Genomic DNA, 21,887 nt, shown 5'->3' on the forward strand with positions numbered 1-21,887 from the left:
ATCACATTCAAAATATTCAGTAAGTTATAGAAAGAGTATTTCAATAATATCGATTTAAGCCTTCTTTTAAAATGTGCTGGATTGTTGATGTTTTTTATGTTTAGTGGTAGATGATTGTTGTTGTTGTGGTCTTCAGTCCTGAGACTGGTTTGATGCAGCTCTCCATGCTACTCTATCCTATGCAAGCTTCATCATCTCCCAGTACCTACTGCAACCTACATCCATCTGAATCTGCTTAGTGTATTCATCTCTTGGTCTCCCCCTACGATTTTTGCCCTCCACGCTGCCCTCCAATACTAAATTGGTGATCCGTTGATGCCTCAGAACATGTCCTACCAACCGATCCCTTCTTCTGGTCAAGTTGTGCCACAAACTTCTCTTCTCCCCAATCCTATTCAATACTTCCTCATTAGTTACGTGGTCTACCCATCTAATCTTCAGCATTCTTCTGTAGCACCACATTTCGAAAGCTCTATTCTCTTCTTCTTGTCCAAACTATTTACCGCCCATGTTTCACTTCCATACATGGCTACACTCCATACAAATACTTTCAGAAATGATTTCCTGACACTTAAATCTGTACTCGATGTTAACAAATTTCTCTTCTTCAGAAACGCTTTCCTTGCCATTGCCAGTCTACATTTTATATCCTCTCTACTTCGACCATCATCAGTTATTTTGCTCCCCAAATAGCAAAACTCCTTTACTACTTTAAGTGTGTCATTTCCTAATCTAATTCCCTCAGCATCACCCGACTTAATTCGGCTACGTTCCATTATCCTTGTTTTGCTTTTGCTGATGTTCATCTTATATCCTCCCTTCAAGACACCATCCATTCCGTTCAACTGCTCTTCCAAGTCCTTTGCTGTCTCTGACAGAATTACAATGTCATCGGTGAACCTCAAAGTTTTTATTTCTTCTCCATGGATTTTAATACCTACTCCGAATTTTTCTTTTATTTCCTTTACTGCTTGCTCAATATACAGATTTAATAACATCGGGGAGAGGCTACAACGCTGTCTCACTCCCTTCCCAACCAATGCTTCCCTTTCATGCCCCTCGACTCTTATAACTGCCATCTGGTTTCTGTACAAATTGTAAATAGCCTTTCGCTCCCTGTATTTTACCCCTGCCACCTTTAGAATTTGAAAGAGAGTATTCCAGTCAACATTGTCAAAAGCTTTCTCTAAGTCTACAAATGCTAGAAATGTAGGTTTGCCTTTCCTTAATGTTTCTTCTAAGATAAGCCGTAGGGTCAGTATTGCCTCACGCTTTCCAGTATTTCTACGGAATCCAAACTGATCTTCCCCGAGGTCGGCTTCTACTAGTTTTTCCATTCGTCTGTAAAGAATTCGTGTTAGTATTTTGCAGCTGTGGCTTATTAAACTGATTGTTCGGTAATTTTCACATCTGTCAACACCTGCTTTCTTTGGGATTGGAATTATTATATTCTTCTTGAAGTCTGAGGGTATTTCGCCTGTTTCATACATCTTGCTCACCAGATGGTAGAGTCTAGTCAGGACTGGACTGGCTGTTTATAAAGTTCAATCCCCATGCATTTGACACTATCAGCATATGATTTGGTGGAATTGGGAAACTGTCGACAAGTATTTCCCTCTAGTGTTGTACTGGTGATAGTCCAGATTCTGCTTCAGGCTGCCAGTATTTAGCTTGCTAAAACTTTGTATCTCCAACATCTACTGGTATGGAAGTGCAAGAATATGTTGTTTTTGGAATAATTTTTTACTCGAGTCTCTCCCCCAAGAATTCAGAACACTTCGGGAGGGATTGCTATCTAACCAGCATCTTTAGCCACGTACAACACTCAGTGATGTCAGTTGTGATTTAGGCTAGTGGTGCGGGGGGGGGGGGGGGGGGGGGATGTTGAACTAGAGCATGAGATTGGAATGTCGCCCCCCCCCCCCCCCCTTTCCCCTGAAATTTCGGGTGTGGTGACACTGATCGGCATCATAGCTGGAGGTCTAGGTTCGGTTGAAAAGTGATAATTTTGTTGTGGGTCGGTGAAGCCAACAAATTTGAATCTCAAACAAAAGCCGTGGTAGCAGCTTGACCTGTAGCCTAGCCTGATGTTTACATGTTTGTACCATGCTCAAATGCACCTTGACATATTTAATGCACTTATAATAAAAAAAAATTGCGAAGTAAATTATAAAAATGAATCGGACAAGTTCCCAAATATTTTGGTACATACTATGCATACAGATCGTACTGAATTACAAAAACTGCGAGGGGAATTCACTACATAATTTTTACGAAGTATTGCAATAAAAAGTAGAGGCTGCAGCTAACAGCTTGGACTGTACCTATAAGTAGACTATTGAGGATGACATCTGGCTCGTTGCTTAGTATGCTTCTCGGTCTAATGCGAAGTTAAGGTTACTCTTGAGTGGGAATGTAGAGCTTTGTAAATCGCTCACAGGAGAGTGACGTTCTCACATGGGTGTCATTGATGCATTGCCCCATCACACCGTGCACAACGAGACTTGCATCTGAATGTTTTGGCTTGTTGCCAGAAGCATCTAGTCTCACCAAAGTAACAGCCATCCTATTTACTTCCAGTGAATTCTCTAGGCTCTTTTTTTAAAAGGATAAACTCATTTGAAAAACAGAGCTGCATAATAAATGGTTTTCCCCCTGCGGGTCCAGGGGTTAGAACAGGCCCTAAGTATTCCTGCCTGTCATAAGAGGCGACTAAAGGGAGTCTAACACATTTCAGCCTGTATGCGATGGTCCCCTGTAGGGTTTGACCTCCATTTTTCAAATTTTTTTCGAAATGCGAGCCAAATGGGGAAGGGCGCCTTAGATGGTGCATCGTGTCCACAGTGCATAGAGATCGTTAGCCCACTTTCTCGTCGTCGTATTGCAGTCCTGCCTGTTCTCCATGTCTCTGGTGAGGACACCTTCTTGGGTGCGTTTTCCACCATGCGCTAAGCGGTGTCACTTTCTGTGTTGACGGTGGCCGTGGACTTCTTTGCACCACATATTGAGCACGGTAGCCAGTCTGTTGTGGTGGGGCCGCCATGTATCCTGTTGGTTGCAGCCCCCCTGACAACACAGGGATCACTCTGCTGATGCCTGCACTGCTAACTCCCCACGTATGCCGAGGAGTATAAGCCCGTCACCGTGGGGCATCAGCCCTCCCGGAAATGGACATCCTGCCAGGTGGCCTTTGCTGCAGCTGGGAGACACCCGTGGGGAGGGTCCCTGGTTGGAGTGGCTGGCATCAGGGTGGACGACATGCCGTGAAGCATAGTACGTCATTTCTTGCTGGTGGTCCGTCGCCAACAGTCTCTAATCGGCCAAAGTCTAACTTTAATGCTAAGAAATATGCCCCAAGTCGTTCCCATCTCTGGCTACGCCATTGGGGGAACGCCAGGCTAAGTATGGCATCAAGCTTATTCGCCCCGGTACCTCGTATGTACAGGAGTTGATGGGGGAATGTCCATAAAGCCTCAGTTTTTAGTGGAGCATTTGGAGCACAAGTTTGGGGAGGTGGAGGGCTTGTCCAAAATGTGCTCTGCGTCAGTTTTGGTAAAAACAGCATCCTCTGCCCAGTTGTGGGCATTACTCACTTGTGGCAAGTTGGGAGGATGTTTCTGTTACCATCACGCCCCATAAGAGCTTAAATATGGTCCAGGGTATTAAATTCAACAGGGAACTTCTTTTGCACTCTGACGATGGGCTGCATACCAGTTTAGAGCGGTGAGGTCTTCATTTCATCTGGTGCGCCTATCGGGGTCAGAGGGATAACCAGGTTTCCACTGGTACTTTCATCTTGGCCTTTGAAGGTACACATTGCCCGAGAAGGTCAAGATGATGATCTACCACTGTAATGTCAAGCCATATATCCCTCCCCCGATGCGGTGCTGGAACGTGGGCCAAATGTCTTCCCGCTGTACTTCCAGCCCCTCCCCCTGTCGAGATTGTGGACGTCCGTCACATCCCAGTACTCACTGTGCCCCACTTCTCACCTGTGTCAACTGCGAAGAGCATCATTCACCTTGCTGTCCAGACTGCAGGATTGTACAGAAAGAGAGGAAGATCGTTGAATATAAGACCCTGGACTGACTGCCCTAGACTGAAGGTAAGAGGAAATTTGAGTGCCTACATCCTGTGGCTATGACGACCTCATACGAGAATAGTTGTCATCCCATCAGTTCCTCGAATTCCTGTCGCCTCTCAGAACTGGAAGACTACACCTGCCCCTTTGACGGTGATGTTGCTACTGCACCACCTACTTCAGGAGCAACACCCCCCAACCATCCTGGATTTCAGTCCCCACTTCTGAGCCAAAGAAGCGTAAGGCATCTTCAGCATCTCTCGCTAGGAAGGGGTCCCTTGGGTCACTCCCTTCCCGGGTTTCCACTAGTGGGAAAGATGACACTCAACAGGGGCTGAAGAGCCCAAAAGCAGCCGGTTGTAGGGCTTCACACTCATCCTCAGTCCCGGAGACTGATTCGGTGAAGTCCTCACAGCTGGGGAGACCCAAGGAACTGTGAGAAATCGAAAAAGAAGACCCCCAAGAGCAAGGAACTTGCAGTGGCACCCAAACCGCCACTGCCTAAAAGCTCTGCGTCTGCGTCTGACGATGGGGTGGAGATTCTGGCATCTGCTGAGGACCTGGATCTCGCCGGACCCTCACACAATGGATATAGACTGCTCAGGCAAAAGTCGGTGGCAGCAGGTGACCCTGCGGCTTAAACTGTCTCGCTGAATGTTCTGTGCCTTCCCAGTCTCACAATGAGGTCATCCTCTAGTGGAATTGGGGCAGTTTTTTCCACCGCCTGGCTGAGCTACGGCAACTGTTAAGCTTTACACCTGCTATGTGCATTGCCTTCCAGGAAACCTGGTTCCCGGCAGTGCGGACCCCTGCCCTCCACGGCTATAAGGTATAGTACAGGAACCGTAGCGACTGTTATAGAGTATCAGGTGGAGTTTGCGTTTATATCCTAAACACAGTTTGTAGCAAAACTGTGCCCCGTCAATCCCCTCTTGACGCTGTTGCTGTCAAAATACCAGGTGACACAGGAAATGACTGTCTGCAATGTATATCTTCCTCCAGATGGTGTAGTACCCCTGAATGTATTAGCTGCACTGATTGTGCAACTCCCTAAACCTTTCCTACTTTTGGGAAATTTTAATGCCCATAACTCCTTGTGGAGTGGCACTGTGCTTACTGGCCAAGGCAGAGATGTCAAATTTTACTGTCTCAGTTCGACCTCTGCCTCTTAATACTGGGGCCGCCATACATTTCATTGTGGCTCGAGGTAGTTACTCGGCCATTGATTTATCAATTTGCAGCCCAGGACTTCTCCCATCTATCCACTGGAGAGGACATGGCTTCGTGTCACTGCCCAGGTGGGCTTTAAACAAGGCGGACTGGGAAACTTCCACCTCTGATGTCACCGTTGACTCTCCCCCACGTGGTCACATCGATGTGATGGCTGAGCAGGTGACTACAATAATAGTTAATGTGGCAGAAAACGTGAACCATCAATGGCGCGCTATGTACCTATGCAAATGCGATTGCCGAGCACTATGCTCGAGCGTCTGCGTCGGAGAACTGCCACCCACCCCTCTCGTTCACTACACTCTACAGAGAACCCTGTAATGCCCCGTTTACAGAGTGGGATCGCCTCAGCGTATTGCACATTGCCCTGACAGCTCCTGGGCCAGATCGGATCCATAGTCAGATGATTAAACATCTCTCATATGACTACAAGCGGCATCTCCTCGTTATCTTCAATGGGATCTGGTGCAATGGTGGGAGAGCACCATTGTTCCGGTGCTCAAACTCTGTAAAAACCCGCTTGATGTGTATAGCTATTGGCCCAACAGCCTCACCAACGTTGTATGTAAGCTGCTGGAGCGTATGACCCTAAGGACTCGGTTACTCCTGGTGCTCTCCGCTGTCACTTCCTCTTGATTCTTGACGTGTTCCAGTGGCTGTGAAGTGGCTTACATCGACAGCTGCTGGAAATGTTGGCTTCGTCTATGTCCACAGAGCCCATTTTGAACAGCATTCCTTGCCCGATGGCTGCAGTGTATTCACTGCAGAGATGGTGGCCATCTCTCGTGCACTTCAGTATATCTGTTCGTGCTCCGGGGAATTGTTTCTTCTGTGTACAGACTCCTTGAGCAGCCTACAAGCTATCGACCAGTGCAACTCTCGCCACCCTCTGGTAGCATCCATTCAGGAGTCCATCTATGCCCTGGAACAGTCCAGTCGTTCGGTGGTGTTTGTGTGGACCCCAGGGCACGTCTGCATCCCAGGCAACGAACTTGCCGACAGGCTGGCGAGGCTACGCGGAAACCGCTTCTGGAGATGGGCATATCTGAACCCGACTGGTGTTGTGACTTGCTGTAGGGTTTTCAGGCTTTGGGAGATGGAATGGCATAACAGTACATACAACAAACTGTGTGTCATTTAGGAGTCTACGAATGTGTGGAAGTCTTCCGTGCGGGCCTCTCGGAGGGAATCAGTTGTCCTCTGCCGGCTCCGCATTGACCAAGCTTGGGTGACCCGTGATTACCTCCTGCGCCGTGAAGACCCGCTTGAGTGTCGGTGCGATGTCCGGTTGACAGTGGCCCATATTCTGGTGCACTGTACCACTTTGCCTGCCCAGTGACGAAATCTTGGGTTACCGGACTCGTTGCTGCTGATTGTATTTGTCAATGCCTCGTCGGTTGATTTACTTTTAGTTTTACTTTATATTTGTCAGGGTGGGTTTTATCATTTTATCTAAGTTTTAGCGCGTGTCCTTTGTCCCTCTGTGTCCTCCACCCTAGCACTTCTAGGGTGGAGGTTTTAATGTATTGCATAGTGGCTGACTTCTCCTTTTTTATTCTCACGGTCAGCCAGCCATGGTAATCTGCTTTGTTGATTTAATCACTTCATCCCGTTTTTTTGTGTTTCTGTGGTTTTCTTGTCCCCCTTTGTCCATTTACATGTTTGTTGCCGTTCATCATTCTTGTGATTACCCCCCCCCCCCCCCCCCCCCCTTCCCCGTGCCCTTCGATTCCGTTATGAGTTGTCAGTCTAGTTTTTGTTTTATTCTCGCACTTGTGGCATTGTTTTACTCGGAACAAGGGACTGATGACCTTGTAGTTTGGTCCCTTTCCCCCTCTTTTAATCCAACCAACCAGTAAGTATGTTTACCATTCAGAGTGAACAAAATAATATTGGAGCTTGGACATAGCCTGAATTATTAAAGAAAATGCATTTAATGTCCTCCATCAAAACACAGGTAGCTGTTTTGTTTATAAAGGTAAACTGCCCAGATCTCTTAAGGAAAATGAATAGGCAGATGCACGTCCAGTAGATCTTTCATTCATATCAGAGGATTACATGAAAATCACTGAATTTGAGGAGGCTCATCTTCAAGGGTACAGGCTCATGGTACTACTTAAAAAATAATAACGTGGTGGCTGTATATGCATAAAAAAGTCTGACCCTTCAGGTTAATGGATATTCTGTTTAACAGGTTTTTGAATGCTGCGGTACAACAGTCGATCAGGAAACGTACAAACTTGTGCTACTGACAGTTCACAGACAGTGGTCTTGGAAGCATCTTAAGTTTCTTAAAGCAGCTAGAAACAATTCTGATAAGGTTATCCATATGCAACTGGAGAATCATGATTTGTAGAGACTATAATGGCAATTTCCTGTCTTGCTGTACTGTTTGAAGAGCTGCTAGAGATCTTGGCATCCAGCAGTGTATTATTTTCCACAGTAAAAGTTTCTAAAAGAATTGAAGGATGTGCAACAGTTTGTTTATAGACGGTTTGCTTGTTTATAGACATAGACAGTTTGCTTGTTTATAGACATAGACGGTTTGCTTGTTTATAGACACAGCCACTTACAGTGATTCATTGTAAAACCCACAGCCAGTAGTTTATCTGGCCATTGTGCTCAAATGTTAACAACAAATATACTAGCTAGATACAGATCATAGAATAAAAACTATTCTATTGCAGAGTCATTGTTTATGACTCGTTCAGTGTTGACACAAATTATGAGGAGTACTTTGCCATGTTATCACTGAAAACAAAACAGCAAGATTGAACAGTAGCAAATGTATAGCGTGGATAACTCTTGGGAGTGGAGTATCGTGTGTCAGGAAGAGAGATCGCTACGTGACTCACAGAACTGCAGGTTGAGGCTGTGTTAATTTTGTGAGTGGAGAATGTGTTGTATAGGTAACTCCCATCACACAGTTCAGAAAAGCTAGTGGTGGAGGGGAGAAATCAGATAGTTCTGGTTGTGAAGCAACTGTTGAAATAAAGCATGTTATGTTCAGTTGAATGTTGTGCCACAGTGTGGTCTACTTTGATCCTGGCCACAGTGTGGTAGTGGCCGTTCATCCTGGCGGACAGCTGGTTTTTTGTGATGCCAATATAATAAGCTGTGCAATGATTGCAGCAGAGCTGACGAATGACATGGCTATTTTCACAGGTGACCTGCCCCTCTGGTGGGGTAGGAGCAGCTCGTGACAACACTGGATTAGGAAGCGCTGGGTGGATGGATTTGGCAGGTCTTGCACGGGATATATGATCCCTATGGGGAAATGGTTGGGGTTAGATGTGGCATATGGATGGACTAAGATGTTTTGGAGTTTGGGTGGGCGATATAACACTACTTTAGGAGGTGCAGAAAATCTGTTTGCGGGCTAGGGCTGGGGGATAGTGTCTCTCTGTGAAAACCTTGTCGAGACCTTCAACATACTGGGAAAGGGAGTTTTTTTCACAACATGTATGCCGTCCCTGGTTGGCCAGGCTGTATGGAAGGGATGGCAGCTGTCAAAATGCAGATGGTGTTAGTGGTAGGAGGGTTTAATGTGGACAGAGATATGGATGGAGCCCTCTGATAGGAGGTTGTCAACATAGAATGAGGCAGGATACTGGATTGAGGACCAGGTGAAGCAGATAGGAAAGAAGGTGTTGAGGTTGCGAAGGAATTAGGATAGGGTGTCTTGGCCGCGAGTTGGTGTCGTATTCTGGGAAGAGGTAGTGATCGTGTGCACATGAGATGTGTTTTGCTTGTATGGAGGTGGGTGGTTTTCTTTCTAAAAAAAGGCTTTGGCCAGTAGCTATGTGTAACTTTCTTCTCATTTTGCTTCTCTGCAACTCACTGTGTCATATTTACAGTGAGTAGCAATCTATACATTTCATAATTATTGATATTCCAACATGGACTCTGAATTGTGGGAATTGGAGTTAGGATAAGGATAAAACTAATTAATCTCAGTTCAGAAAGCTGTGACCTTGGAGGCTTCTCCCACTGTGTTGACCTGAGGGCAAGTGTGTTGGCTTTTCTTGCATTTTTTCCTCTCTGTCTTGTTTAGGAATTACCTTCTGAATCAGGACACCTAAAGTAAATAAATAGTTTATTTTCATTGAACAATAGCAGATGAGTAGCAACTCTGTAGTAAAAGTGAGGAGACGGCAGCCTGTTGCAAAGTTGCACATTTCTTACTGTGAGGGAAGTTCGGAAAGTTAACGCTCAATAATTTTATTACTGAAAAGTGTAATAGGTAACAAGACAGAAACATCACAAGTGAACTTAAATCTTTTAATTACTTTTCTACAGTCACCAACATTCTCAAAACATTTCTCCCATTGTGCTACCAGTTTCAGTATGCCCTGTTTGTTGAAGTGAGTTTGGTTGGCATATAGTCTTTTACGGACTGCCAACTTTGCGTCCGCTTTCGCAGCGTTGGCCGGCCAGGAGTTTCTTCGTGGGACCAAACAGTTGAAAGTACGAGGGTTCGAGGTCTGCACTGTATGGTGCATGCTGGTGCACCTCCCACCTAGCTTTAGTGATTTTATCATGAACAGGAGCAGCAACATAGAGGCATTGTTGCGAAGAAGTTTGACACAGTCAGCATTAACGTTGTCTTCTGTCAGGAAGGACACGACAAAACTTAAGCAAAGTTTTAATATATAGGCTGTAGCATTCACAGTGGTCCCGTGTTCACCAAAACCCCTCAGTCACACACCATACAAATCCCAGAACACTGTCATAAGCACTTTTCCTAGCAGATGGGATCCATTTTGAATCTTTTTCATATTGGGGAAACAGCATGTTTTCACCTCGAAGAGGTGTGATCGCTTTCTGGTGTGTAGTGGAATGCCCAGGAATCATCACCAGTGACGATTCCTTTCAGAAAGTTAGGCCCTTCTGTGGCATAATGCATTAAGTTATCCAAACTTGTCATCATTCGCTGTCCCTTGTGGTTATCTTTCAGGTTCTTAGGCACCCAACGAGCACCAACTTTACGAAATTTTAACTTCTTGGGAACAGTATCGTACACCACACCATAGGAGATGTTAAACCACGACGACAGTGTTAACAGTTGCACATGAGGGGTTGCCGCTGTTACCAGCCGCCCAGAGTGTGGCAAATCACAGAGGTTCACGCGGCTCACTGGAAAGGATGCACACAATGTGGAGACATTGCTACAGTCCGTGCAGTCGTCTCCATTTACCCCATGCACATCCTTGTGAATTTAACTCTATTTATGCCCTTTCATCCACATTTGTCCTTTTTGTTCTTCACAAGTTGATAACAGTAACATGCGTGCTATGTTTGTTTTGTAGTTCGGGCATCTCTTTCTAGAGCTGCACACAAAAACAAAATACATTAAGACTGTAATAATCCAGTAGAACAGATTGTCAGGCAGGCATCAGAAATTTTCCCATATTTTTAGCTTGGTGCTGTTGGCCGTACACACACACACACACACACACATCCGAGAAATGCCTGTATCCACAAATGAAGCAGATAACGAAAATATAGATATTGGAAAAAGAGGTGCCTGACAATGTGGTATTACAGACTGTTTTCAGTGCAATAGAGGCACCAGAAACTGAGTGTGACAGAACAAGAAACACCTATGACTCTTGCACTGAGGCTTCGAAAGCTTTACACACTTTGTGGAATTCACTGGCAGTAGGCAACAGTAGAAAACTTACGAAGTTATGTATGTGCACATTATGAAAACAATAGTCAAAAAAGATCTCTGTCCAAGAGACAAGTTCACATTTCTACAATGTGCCACTGGGCTCGGAAGGAAATCTCAGCTGCACTATCAGTGGTAGATACCTGTCCGACATAATCCACAAACTTGACTGCGTCAGATACGTATGTTATACCTAATGACAGTGATTCCAATCAAATAGCACCAAAGTTTAGGTACGAATTTTTATTGATTAGCTTGTCATTGATCTTTTCAAGTTAGTGCTACTTATTTTATTTTGTAGCAGGCATAGAAAGATTTATGCATATTAAGGAACTTTGAACCTTAAACTGCAGTGCAGTACAAGGGGCATTCAAGTTCTAAGGCCTCCGTTTTTTTTTTTTTTTTTTTTTTTTTTTTTTTTTTTTTTTTTTTTTTTCCTAATTAACTACTCACCCGAAATCGATGAAACTGGCGTTACTTCGATGTAATCGCCCTGCAGACGTACACATTTTCACAACGCTGATGCCATGATTCCATGGCAGCGGTGAAGGCTTCTTTAGGAGTCTGTTTTGACCACTGGAAAATCGCTGAGGCAATAGCAGCACGGCTGGTGAATGTGCGGCCACGGAGAGTGTCTTTCATTGTTGGAAAAAGCCAAAAGTCACTAGGAGCCAGGTCAGGTGAGTAGGGAGCACGAGGAATCACTTCAAAGTTGTTACCACGAAGAAACTGTTGCGTAACATTAGCTCGATATGCGGGTGCGTTGTCTTGGTGAAACAGCACACGTGCAGTCCTTCCCGGACATTTTTGTTGCAGTGCAGGTAGGAATTTGTTCTTCAAAACATTTTCGTAGGATGCACCTGTTACCGTAGTGCCCTTTGGAACGCAATGGGTAAGGATTACGCCCTCGCTGTCCCAGAACACGGACACCATCATTTTTTCAGCACTGGCGGTTACCCGAAATTTTTTTGGTGGCGGTTAATCTGTGTGCTTCCATTGAGCTGACTGGCACTTTGTTTCTGGATTGAAAAATGACATCCACATGACATCCACGTCTCATCCATTGTCACAACCAACGAAAAGAAAGTCCCATTCGTGCTGTCGTTGCGCGTCAACATTGCTCGGCAACGTGCCACACGGGCAGCCGTGTGGTCGTCCGTCAGCATTCGTGGCACCCACCTGGATGACACTTTTCGCATTTTCAGGTCGTCGTGCAGGATTGTGTGCACAGAACCCACAGAAATGCCAACTCTGGAGGCGATCTGTTCAACAGTCATTCGGTGATCCCCCAAAACAATTCTCTCCAATTTCTCGATCGTGTCGTCAGACCGGCTTGTGCGAGCCCGAGGTTGTTTCGGTTTGTTGTCACACGATGTTCTGCCTTCATTAAACTGTCGCACCCACGAACGCACTTTCGACACATCCATAACTCCATCACCACGTCTCCTTCAACTGTCGATGAATTTCTATTGGTTTCACGCCACGCAAATTCAGAAAACGAATGATTGCACGCTGTTCAAGTAAGGAAAACGTCGCAATTTTAAGTGTTTAAAACAGTTCTCATTCTCGCCGCTGGCGGTAAAATTCCATCTGCCGTACAGTGCTGCCATCTCTGGGACGTATTGACAATGAACGCGGCCTCATTTTAAAACAATGCGCATGTTTCTATCTCTTTCCAGTCCGGAGAAAAAAAAATCGGAGGCCTTAGAACTTGAATGCACCTCGTATTAGACTGTTTTTGTCTTTATAGAAAAGTAATAAATTTTAATGTTTTTGATAGCATAATTTCTGCTATTAATAAATGACAGATACTTGTTTTGTACCTTAAAACTATTGGTTTTGCATATATCCCTATTTACAACTTGGTGTGGAAGTAAGATGTTAGTTGTCAGACTTGAGGGAGCAGAAAAGGCAGGGAATGGTTGAGGAGGTAGTGAGACAGGGTTGTAGCTTCTCTCTGACAATGTTCAAACAGTGGAAATTCCAGGCTGGAATCTCAGCAATATTAGGAAGTGGATAGGTTGCTGCTCACCGTAAAGATGACCTGCTGAGTTGCAGGCAGGCACAGTGAAAAAATTGTTGCTCGTTATAGCTTTTGTCCAAAGCCTTCTTCAGCAAAGAAAACTTGCGCACACATTCAAACGGGCAAGCAAACCCTAAGAGCGGATTGCAGTGGGAGTTGCCGGAGGTAGTTTTTTTTCTTCTTTTTCTTCTTTGTGTGTGTGTGTGTGTGTGTGTGTGTGTGTGTAACTCAATGTGTCATCTTTATGGTGAACAGCAATGTGTCCTTTTTCTGATATTATTCAGAAGGGGGGGGGGGGTGGGGATTGATGTTTGCCACTGACATTGTAATTCTCTCAGACGACAAAGGACTCGGAAGAGCAGTTGAACAGAATGGACAATGTCTTGAAAGGAGAATATAAGATGAACATCAATAAAAGCAAAACTAGGATAATGGAATGTAGTCGAATTAAATGAGGTGAAGCTGAGGAAATTAGATTAGGAAACAAGATAGTGAAAGTAGTAGATGAGTTTTGCTATTTGTGTTGCAAAATAACTCTCCAAAGTAGACTAGCAAGGGCAGGAAAAGTCTGTCTTAAGAACATAAATATATTTAACATTGAATATAGATCTGAGTGTTAGGCAGTCTTTTATGAAAATGTTTGTCTGGAGTGTAGCCTTAAATGGAAACAAAACATGGACTATACACAGTTTAGACAAGAAGAGAACAGAATTCGGTGCTACAGAAGAATACTGAAAATTAGATGGGTAGGTCATGTAACTAAGGAGGTACTGAATGGAATTGGGGAGAAGAGAGATTTGTGACACAACCTCACTAGAAGAAGGGATTAGTTGGTGTGACATATTCTGAAGCAGCAAAGGATCGCCAGTTTAGTATTGGAGGGAAATGTGCAAGATAAAAATGATAGAGGGCGACAGAGATGAATACAGTTAGCAGATTATAAATCCACGTAAGTTGTAGTAGTTATTCAGAGCTGAAGAGTCTTGCACAGGATAGAACAGCATGGAGAGCTACATCAAATAAAGTCATCTGGCTGGAGATCACAATAATCCCAAAATCACGCATTTTTGAAAAGTAATCAGTGCGCTTGTGCCTTTAAGCAGCGTACTCCTGTAGCATGCACGTTGCAGTAAGGAAAGCACTTGACAAATGATATGACCTTACCAGTCATTTTGCTGTAACTAAACGTACAAAGAAACAAAGCAGTTTGGAGAAATCCTGACTGTATGCCAATTTTTTGAAACAGCACATTAAATATGGTTTTCAGCTGCAGACAACATCGTCCGCTCCAAGCTGGATTATGGGAGCTTCGTATACTCCTCTGCACGGCCATCCATCTTACGCCGCCTCAACTCCATACAACATCGGGGTTTACGACTTGCGATTGGAGCATTTTATACTAGTCCCGTAGAGAGTCTTCATGCTGACGCTGGCGAATTGCCACTCACCTACCGGCGCGATATACTGCTTTGTCGGTATGCCTGTCGGCTACTGTCAATGCCCGACCATCCGTCTTATCGTTCCTTTTTTGACGACTCTCTCGACCGTCAATACGGGTTGTATGTCTCTGCCCTGCTACCCCCTGGAGTTCGCTTTCGTCGCCTCCTTCAACACCTTAATTTTTCACTCCCTGCAACCTTTAGAGTGGGCGAGAGCCACACGCCACCTTGGCTCCAGGCTCAGGTCCGCGTTCACCTTGACCTCAGCTCGCTCGCAAAAGAGGTTACCCCCGGTTCGGTCTACCACTCCCGTTTTTTGGAACTTCGTTTGAAGTTCATCAACATGACTTTCATTTATACAGATGGCTCTAAGACCAATGACGGGGTCGGGTGTTCCTTTATTGTCGGGGCACAAAGTTTCAAATACCGGCTCCATGGCCATTGTTCGGTCTTCACAGCTGAGCTCTTTGCCCTCTACCAGGCTGTTCTTTACATCTGCCGCCACCGACATTCTGCTTATGTCATCTGCTCCGATTCCCTGAGCGCCATCCAGAGCCTCAGTGATCCGTATCCGGTTCACCCTTTCGTGCACCGGATCCCACGCTCTCTTCGGCAGCTGGTGGACGTCGGTTCTCCGGTTAGCTTTATGTGGGTCCCTGGCCATGTCGGTATCCCTGGGAACGAAGCTGCAGATGCCGCGGCCAAGGCTGCGGTCCTCCAGCCTCGGACAGCTTCTTGTTGTGTCCCTTCGTCAGATTTTAGCAGGGTCATTTGTCGGCGCATTGTGTCGCTGTGGCATGCCGATTGGGCTGCACTTACAGACAACAAGCTTCGGGCCTTAAAACCTCTTCCCGTGGCTTGGACGTCCTCCTCACGCCCTTCTCGGCGGGAGGAGGTAGTTTTGGCCCGGTTAAGAATTGGACACTGCCGGTTCAGCCATCGCCATCTGCTGACGGCTGCGCCAGCGCCGTTCTGCCCACGTGGGCACTTGCTGACAGTTAGACACATTTTAATGTCCTGTCCAGATTTTAACACACTGCGTCTAGATCTTAACCTGCCAAGTACTTTCGATGCTATTTTAGCGGATGACCCACGAGCAGTTGCTCGTGTTCTTCGTTTTATCAATTTGACAAACCTCTCTCAGGACATTTGATGATGCTGTTTTTTAATCCTATGCCTGTCAGTCTGTCTTTCATCGTGTTTCCCTTTTAGTTGTTGTTGTCCACTTGTGCCTCGCGGTGCATTCTTAGAGTAGTCAGGGCGCTAATGACCATTGAAGTTGTGCGCCCTAAAACCACAAAAAAAAAAAAAAAAGCTGCAGACAACGTTATCCTGTACGGCATTTCGTAAGTTGCACTTGTGATGCAGAAAGCAATCTTACATCTCCTCGGCCACCTTACTCACCTTGCCGCAAAAATCTGCAACATCCGATTACGGCTTTCAGTCTCGGTAGTCCCCCTCTCCGTGAAATTCCTGTTTTTTATGTTGGAAAACGTGACGTCTACATTGGCTTTCATGTCCATTGCAAGAGCTTTGAGCATGTGCCTGTGCTAGCTTTAATCACCTGTACTGTATTGTAGTGTCCTGACGCTTGCGGTTTTCTGCACACTGTCTGTAGCGGGTCCCGCTCCCACGGCTGCCAATGTGATGGAGATGGGGAACGCGATGGGGAACGCGACGGGGAACGTGACGACCACCCTGGCCACCTCCGCCACCAACCCGAGCAGCAGCACCGTGCCGTCCGGCGCACCCCCCGCCCCCACAGTGGCCACTGCCGTCTCCGGCGCCCGCAGTGGCGACGGTGGCGTGACGTCAGCCCAGAGCCCAGTGCCCACTGCGATCCTGCCGACGCAGACGTCGACAGCGACGGCGGCGGCGGCTGCAGGTGCGGCAGGTCGTCCTGTCCCGGCGACAGGCGGCCAGCCCCCAAGAGACATTTCAGGCACCGTTACGGAGACAGAGGCGGCTACGAGTGCAGACGACAGCAACGACCCGGACCGCTACCCGCAGATCTTCACCAACCAGACCTTCAAGAGCCACAACATCAGCCGCACCGACGAGGTGAGAATCTGCTTCTGGATTTGACATCCTTCCCGAAAACGGGGAACGTTTAAATGTTCTGGTCAGGAGGAGCGATGACTGGCTGAATGGGAGGCTGGGGAAGAGTGGATTGTGTCTAACAGTTGAATAGTGTTATAAACTGATGGAAAAATTTGGTTGGTTGGGTTAGATAGTGAAAGCTGACAGAAAGTTAATTTGGTTGGGGTAGGTGGGTTTAGTGGTGGGATCTGGTGAAAACTTGGTTTATTAAGGTGGGAAGCTTATGAAAAGTAGTTCGTGTGGGTGGGTCATGGAAGCTAATGAGAAGTTTGGTTGCTTTGGTGGGGGGGTGGAATGTGACAAAATGTTGGAGTGGAAGAGTGAGGTCATTGAAAGCTGACAAAAATTTAGGTTGGTTTGTCCTGGTGTAATTGGAAGCTGACGAAGAATTGGTTTAGTCGTGTGGAATTGTAGAAAGCCAATTAAAAGTTGAGTCAGGTAAATTGAGAGGGAGCTGATGAAAAGTCAGCTAAATAGGATGAGAAATGATAAAAGCTTTCTTGTATAGGGACACGAGGGTTAGCTGTGCTGCCAGTCTGTTTCTTGAGGGTTCCACAATAAGAATGGAGATCTCACTGCCATAAACCAAGAATAATGGTACAGACTGACGTTTTTTTCTGAAATGGCTAGTTTATGATCAGACACTGTTCAGAAAACTGTATTTACCTGTCAGTAGCACTTGAACCATTTTTTATATTTTATTTGGTTTGTTTCCTGATCATAAAGTCATTGACTTTAACGGACCTACATAAAACCTGTTGGGAGATAGTTCCACAACTTCATTGTTAATTTGTGTGATCTCCTTTATGGTATTGGTAATTGTGCATTATTTTAGTCTTAATGTAATTCACTTTGAGGTCTACTTCAAAATTCACCTTACCAAATTTAAACTATGAATGAAAGATCCTCGCCGGCCGGAGTGGCCGAGCGGTTAAAGGCGCTACAGTCTGGAACCGCACGACCGCTACGGTCGCAGGTTCGAATCCTGCCTCGGGCATGGATGTGTGTGATGTCCTTAGGTTAGTTAGGTTTAAGTAGTTCTAAGTTCTAGGGGACTTATGACCACAGCAGTTGAGTCCCATAGTGCTCAGAGCCATTTGAACCATTTTTTGAAAGATCCTCTTTTCTAAAAGCAAAGAGGGCAATGTTGTTATATATATATTTTGCCTACTGTATATTCCTCCTCCTTTTGCCACTTTAAAACACCAAAAAGTTGGTGCAAGGGTGTAGGGCCGTAGATGATACCAAATTTCTACACTTGATTCCTCATTGAATTGAGATGTTTCCACAGTCCTGATGGAGTCAAATGGTTGTCGTAGAACTGATGTCTATAGATTCATCAGTACACTAACACAAGTTGAATCATTGGCCAGTACAGATTTTGTTGAAACAGTCAAAAGCTTATCCGAAATGTATCAGTGGCAAATAAAGCAGTTCCTGCTGGAATTCTGTGATTTTGATCATGACTTTCATGTGACACTTTGTATTGTATCAATGTATGGAGCTACCTCTGCTTGATTAAAATACAATGGTTTTTATTGTATGCAGTTAGTGGTGATAGTATTCATTGTGTCTTTCATTATGGAGAGAAGGCAGATGGTTTGTAATTTGTGCGTTGTTCTCGTTGACAAGAAAGAAGACAACTGCAGAATTTTTTCCATTTTGGATAATTGACTTCTTTTGCAAACATCCTTCAAACAATTTTACAGCTTATGTCCTGTTACTTTGCTTCTTACTTCAACTATTTTCATTGTAGGGCTTAGAATCCCTAGGCACCTTTCCTTCTTCATACAGCAAATAGTGGCATTACTGCCTCAATTGTCATCTTCATTTTGTGTCCAGTAGATGATGTGTGAGGAGCTGCTCAAACAATTTTAATAACAAAGGTGACAATGCTGAAGTGAAGTGAATTTCCAGTGAAAATGCGTATATTGCCTTTTTTTGACTGTGATCAGCCTGCGGGTCACAGATTACTTTACTATTACAAAATTAGTCAGTAACACACACTCTGAAGGGTGTCCTATTAGACTGGCTTTACAGCTTCTGAATAGTGACTGAATCTTATTCAGTGACTGATTAATCAGAGCACCGTGTGACATTATTCACAGGACCTATTCAAAGACTGGTGTAGGAAGGTGTTTACAATATGTTAAAATATAGAGGTTTTTTTTCTTTTTAATGTATGGTGTCCTGTAAGATTTATGCATATTAAAGTGTTGCACATTGTGGCTACAATTTTTATAAAACTCTGACAAACAAGAGAATTGCTTGGGATTTCCAGCATAGTTACATTGTTGTTAGGTATAGGATTTGTAGATATATTTATGTGTATGTACAAATTTTTAATGTCTCAGTGCATTTGTCAACAAAATTGAAGGAGGTCAGAATATTCAAACGTAAAGATGTCACATTTCCACATACAGGATAATTCCGTCATATCAATTTTCAAGGATTTTGGGGAAGGGTAAATGTACCAATCTGAGGTAAGGGACACTATACCTAGCTGAAAGTTATAAGTGAAAATTGTTCTTATTCCTGTGATAGTGCAATACGTGAACTTATATTGTTGTTGCTAAGGTATAGGGTAGACCAGTTTCAAAGGTGGTAGTATGGTCCAAAACAAGAAAAAAGTCCAGTAAACATGGGCTCTAAAGTGCATTCTGTAAGAGATATGACCACTTGTTCAGCTTCGCTACTGTGAGACACACATCATGTACTGCCCATGTTTACGGTACATTCTTTTTCTTGCTTTCGCCCATCCTAACATCTCAGAATGGCGCCTGTCTTGCAATTTTAGCTACAACAAAACTGATGCATCTATACCACTGTTAGAGGTATGAGAACGATTTTTGTTTAAAATTTCTGACCCAGTCGATTCTGGACCAGGGTCCTTAGAGGATACAAAGATCTTATATTCACAGTTCGATGCCATTTCCAAAACAAGTATTTCTGCAAATATCAAATGTTACCTTACGTTGTTAAAAGGTTGTAAGTTATAAATTCTTGCTTCTTAAGGACAATATAAATTTTGTAAATAAAAATTGTAATCATGAAACAAACAATTCCATAAATTTCTGAACTGTCAATTGTTAATGTACAACATGAACCCATCTTCCACATCCAGTGGAAACTAACCTACATTGATGCCAGAGTGCTCGAATCACGGCCACGAACATGCACTGCCCCCTCACAACAGTGGTATGCATGCAAGCATTATCCTGTTGGAAAAAATGCTGTTGGATACTGTTCACAAATGGCAGCTTAGCAGGTTGTATCACCAAATTGATGTAAGCAGGGTGTATATGTCCTGGAAAATCTTGGAATAACTGTGGAATTTTTTCGTATAGGAGAAACCCAGGAAAAATGGGGGAATTTTTTAGAATTCCGGGAATTTTCATTGTTTTAGTTTTCAGTTAATTTATTTTAAATTTTGAGTGTTCAGAACTGATAATCTAACAAAGTATTTTGGTTTAGCCTGCTACTTCAAAATAATACTGCAGCAATAAAATGAGAGAATAACACCAAAACAAAACTTCAGTTGCAAAGAAGTGCTTTCAATATGTCTCTCTCATTAGCCTCGTTTCAATGACTGTGATGAAGACTCTGCAATACAACAAACTGCTCTTGATAAGCATGATTCACAACTGTGTACATTTCTAACAGGTTATTGCAAATGGTGGTTTGAGAAGCGATACTTAAAGCTAAATTTCCTTTTACTCAAGATGAATTATGTTACTTGTGAGAATGTGTGGTAAATTTATTGAATCACGCAGTGTTGGATCTCATTCAAAACTCAACACTTACGACCAGCCTCTCAGAAAAATTTTAGGGCCATAAGACCAGCCATTTATGCCATTATGTAAAATTTACTGGTACCTTTGTGTTTGATGTAACACACGCTAAAAAGACAAAGTTTCAAGGCTAGTTCTTCATATTTATTTGAATTCTTTTACAGATTACAAATTGTACAATAAGGATGGAAAAAGTTTAATTATCCTTAAAAGAATGGTTAGTGAGTTCTTGAGCAATTTCACATGTGATTGCATATATGTTCCGTCAAGCACTTACTTTTCCCTAGAGCAGAAAATCCAGCCAGGTAACACATGAAATGTTCGATGCACAGAAGTGAAATTTATAATTGTCCAGAAATATTCAGCAGCTGCAGTCTAAGCTGTGCTCTTACAATTCTGCCTAACCACTTCATTGGGGAAAAAAACCAGCAAAAACTTTTTGACAACTAATATTATATGTGGAAGCTTAGCTTTTGTTGCAGCTATACAGTGTGTATATTACTTCAAATCATTAGCTTCGCTTATTTCTGCATTCACGCTGCTTCACAGTGATGTTGCTATTACCTAACTATGTCACATGACTTGTGCTCTGAATATATCTGTAATTGGCTGACAAAAGAGCATCGCAATCTCGATTGAAGTGCTTTGGAAGCTCCCGTGCTGTACTCGGTGGAATTTGTGTTTACACTTTCGTAGTACAAAAACGTGCACTGTAAATTTTGCCATGCATTCTAACGTTTTGTGACACATTTAAAAGTGTGAAAGTAGCCATACAGACTTCACACTTCTTTACGAGATGACTTACTTGGGATTTGCAGCCACTCTTCTTTACGGGAGAGCCGGCTACTGGAAACTCTACGGACTAATTGTCTGTTGTTGAATAACGCTAGGTACAGGAACATTCAAGAGTCTCTCTACTTATAAAATGAGTAGGCATACAAACTTTCCTTTTCGTCAGTCAACTATGTATTTGACCTTCATGCACAATATAATCCACACTTTCAGTATACATATGTAACTTTCTATAAGTACCTCGTACTGTCAAACATTAGAAACAAATTGTTCTACATTCAAAAGTAAGTCTGCTTAGATACCATGACTTTCAGGAAAAGTGTCTGAAAATACGTCTTGCCTCTAACAAGGCCGATTCAAGAGTCTACCATAGTAATTTTGTAATTAACAATAGCCAGTGACACAATAAGCACAGAGCGACATAAAAACTCCGTGGGTCTTCCTCTAAAACATCTATGGATTGCCCAACAAGTAATTATCGGTGCCGTTCGACCACCGCAGCGGCTGATTTTCAACCTGCACACGCAAACCTGCCGCGCAGTAGGTAGGATTTTACCATCCCACACTCGTATCTACAATATCGTGTGTCTGAGGCAGTAGAAGACTTGAGTGGTCCTAGAATTAACACAGAAATTTTTGAATCGCTGTAGCATCAAAGATCTTTATAAAAGTGTTTTTTTTTTTTTTTTTTTTTCCCCCCTAAAGTGTCGGAAACTTCTATTCGGTGAATAAAACATTGACTATTCAAAGAATTGATGTC

At 44.0% G+C, this 21,887-nt stretch overlaps 1 protein-coding gene across 1 annotated transcript in view; it reads left to right on the forward strand.

Moving 5' to 3' along the window:
• The window catches only part of LOC126108551 (plexin domain-containing protein 1), a 460,969-nt gene that overhangs the window by 379,749 nt on the left and 59,333 nt on the right, over window positions 1-21,887 (forward strand). The window contains exon 3 of the mRNA XM_049913837.1: window positions 16,063-16,505. Within this exon, the coding sequence (XP_049769794.1) occupies window positions 16,063-16,505 (443 nt within the window). The remainder of the gene's footprint in view (window positions 1-16,062; window positions 16,506-21,887) is intronic.

Source organism: Schistocerca cancellata, chromosome 11 (assembly GCF_023864275.1).
Source record: "Schistocerca cancellata isolate TAMUIC-IGC-003103 chromosome 11, iqSchCanc2.1, whole genome shotgun sequence".
Taxonomy (NCBI): Eukaryota; Metazoa; Arthropoda; class Insecta; order Orthoptera; family Acrididae; genus Schistocerca; species Schistocerca cancellata.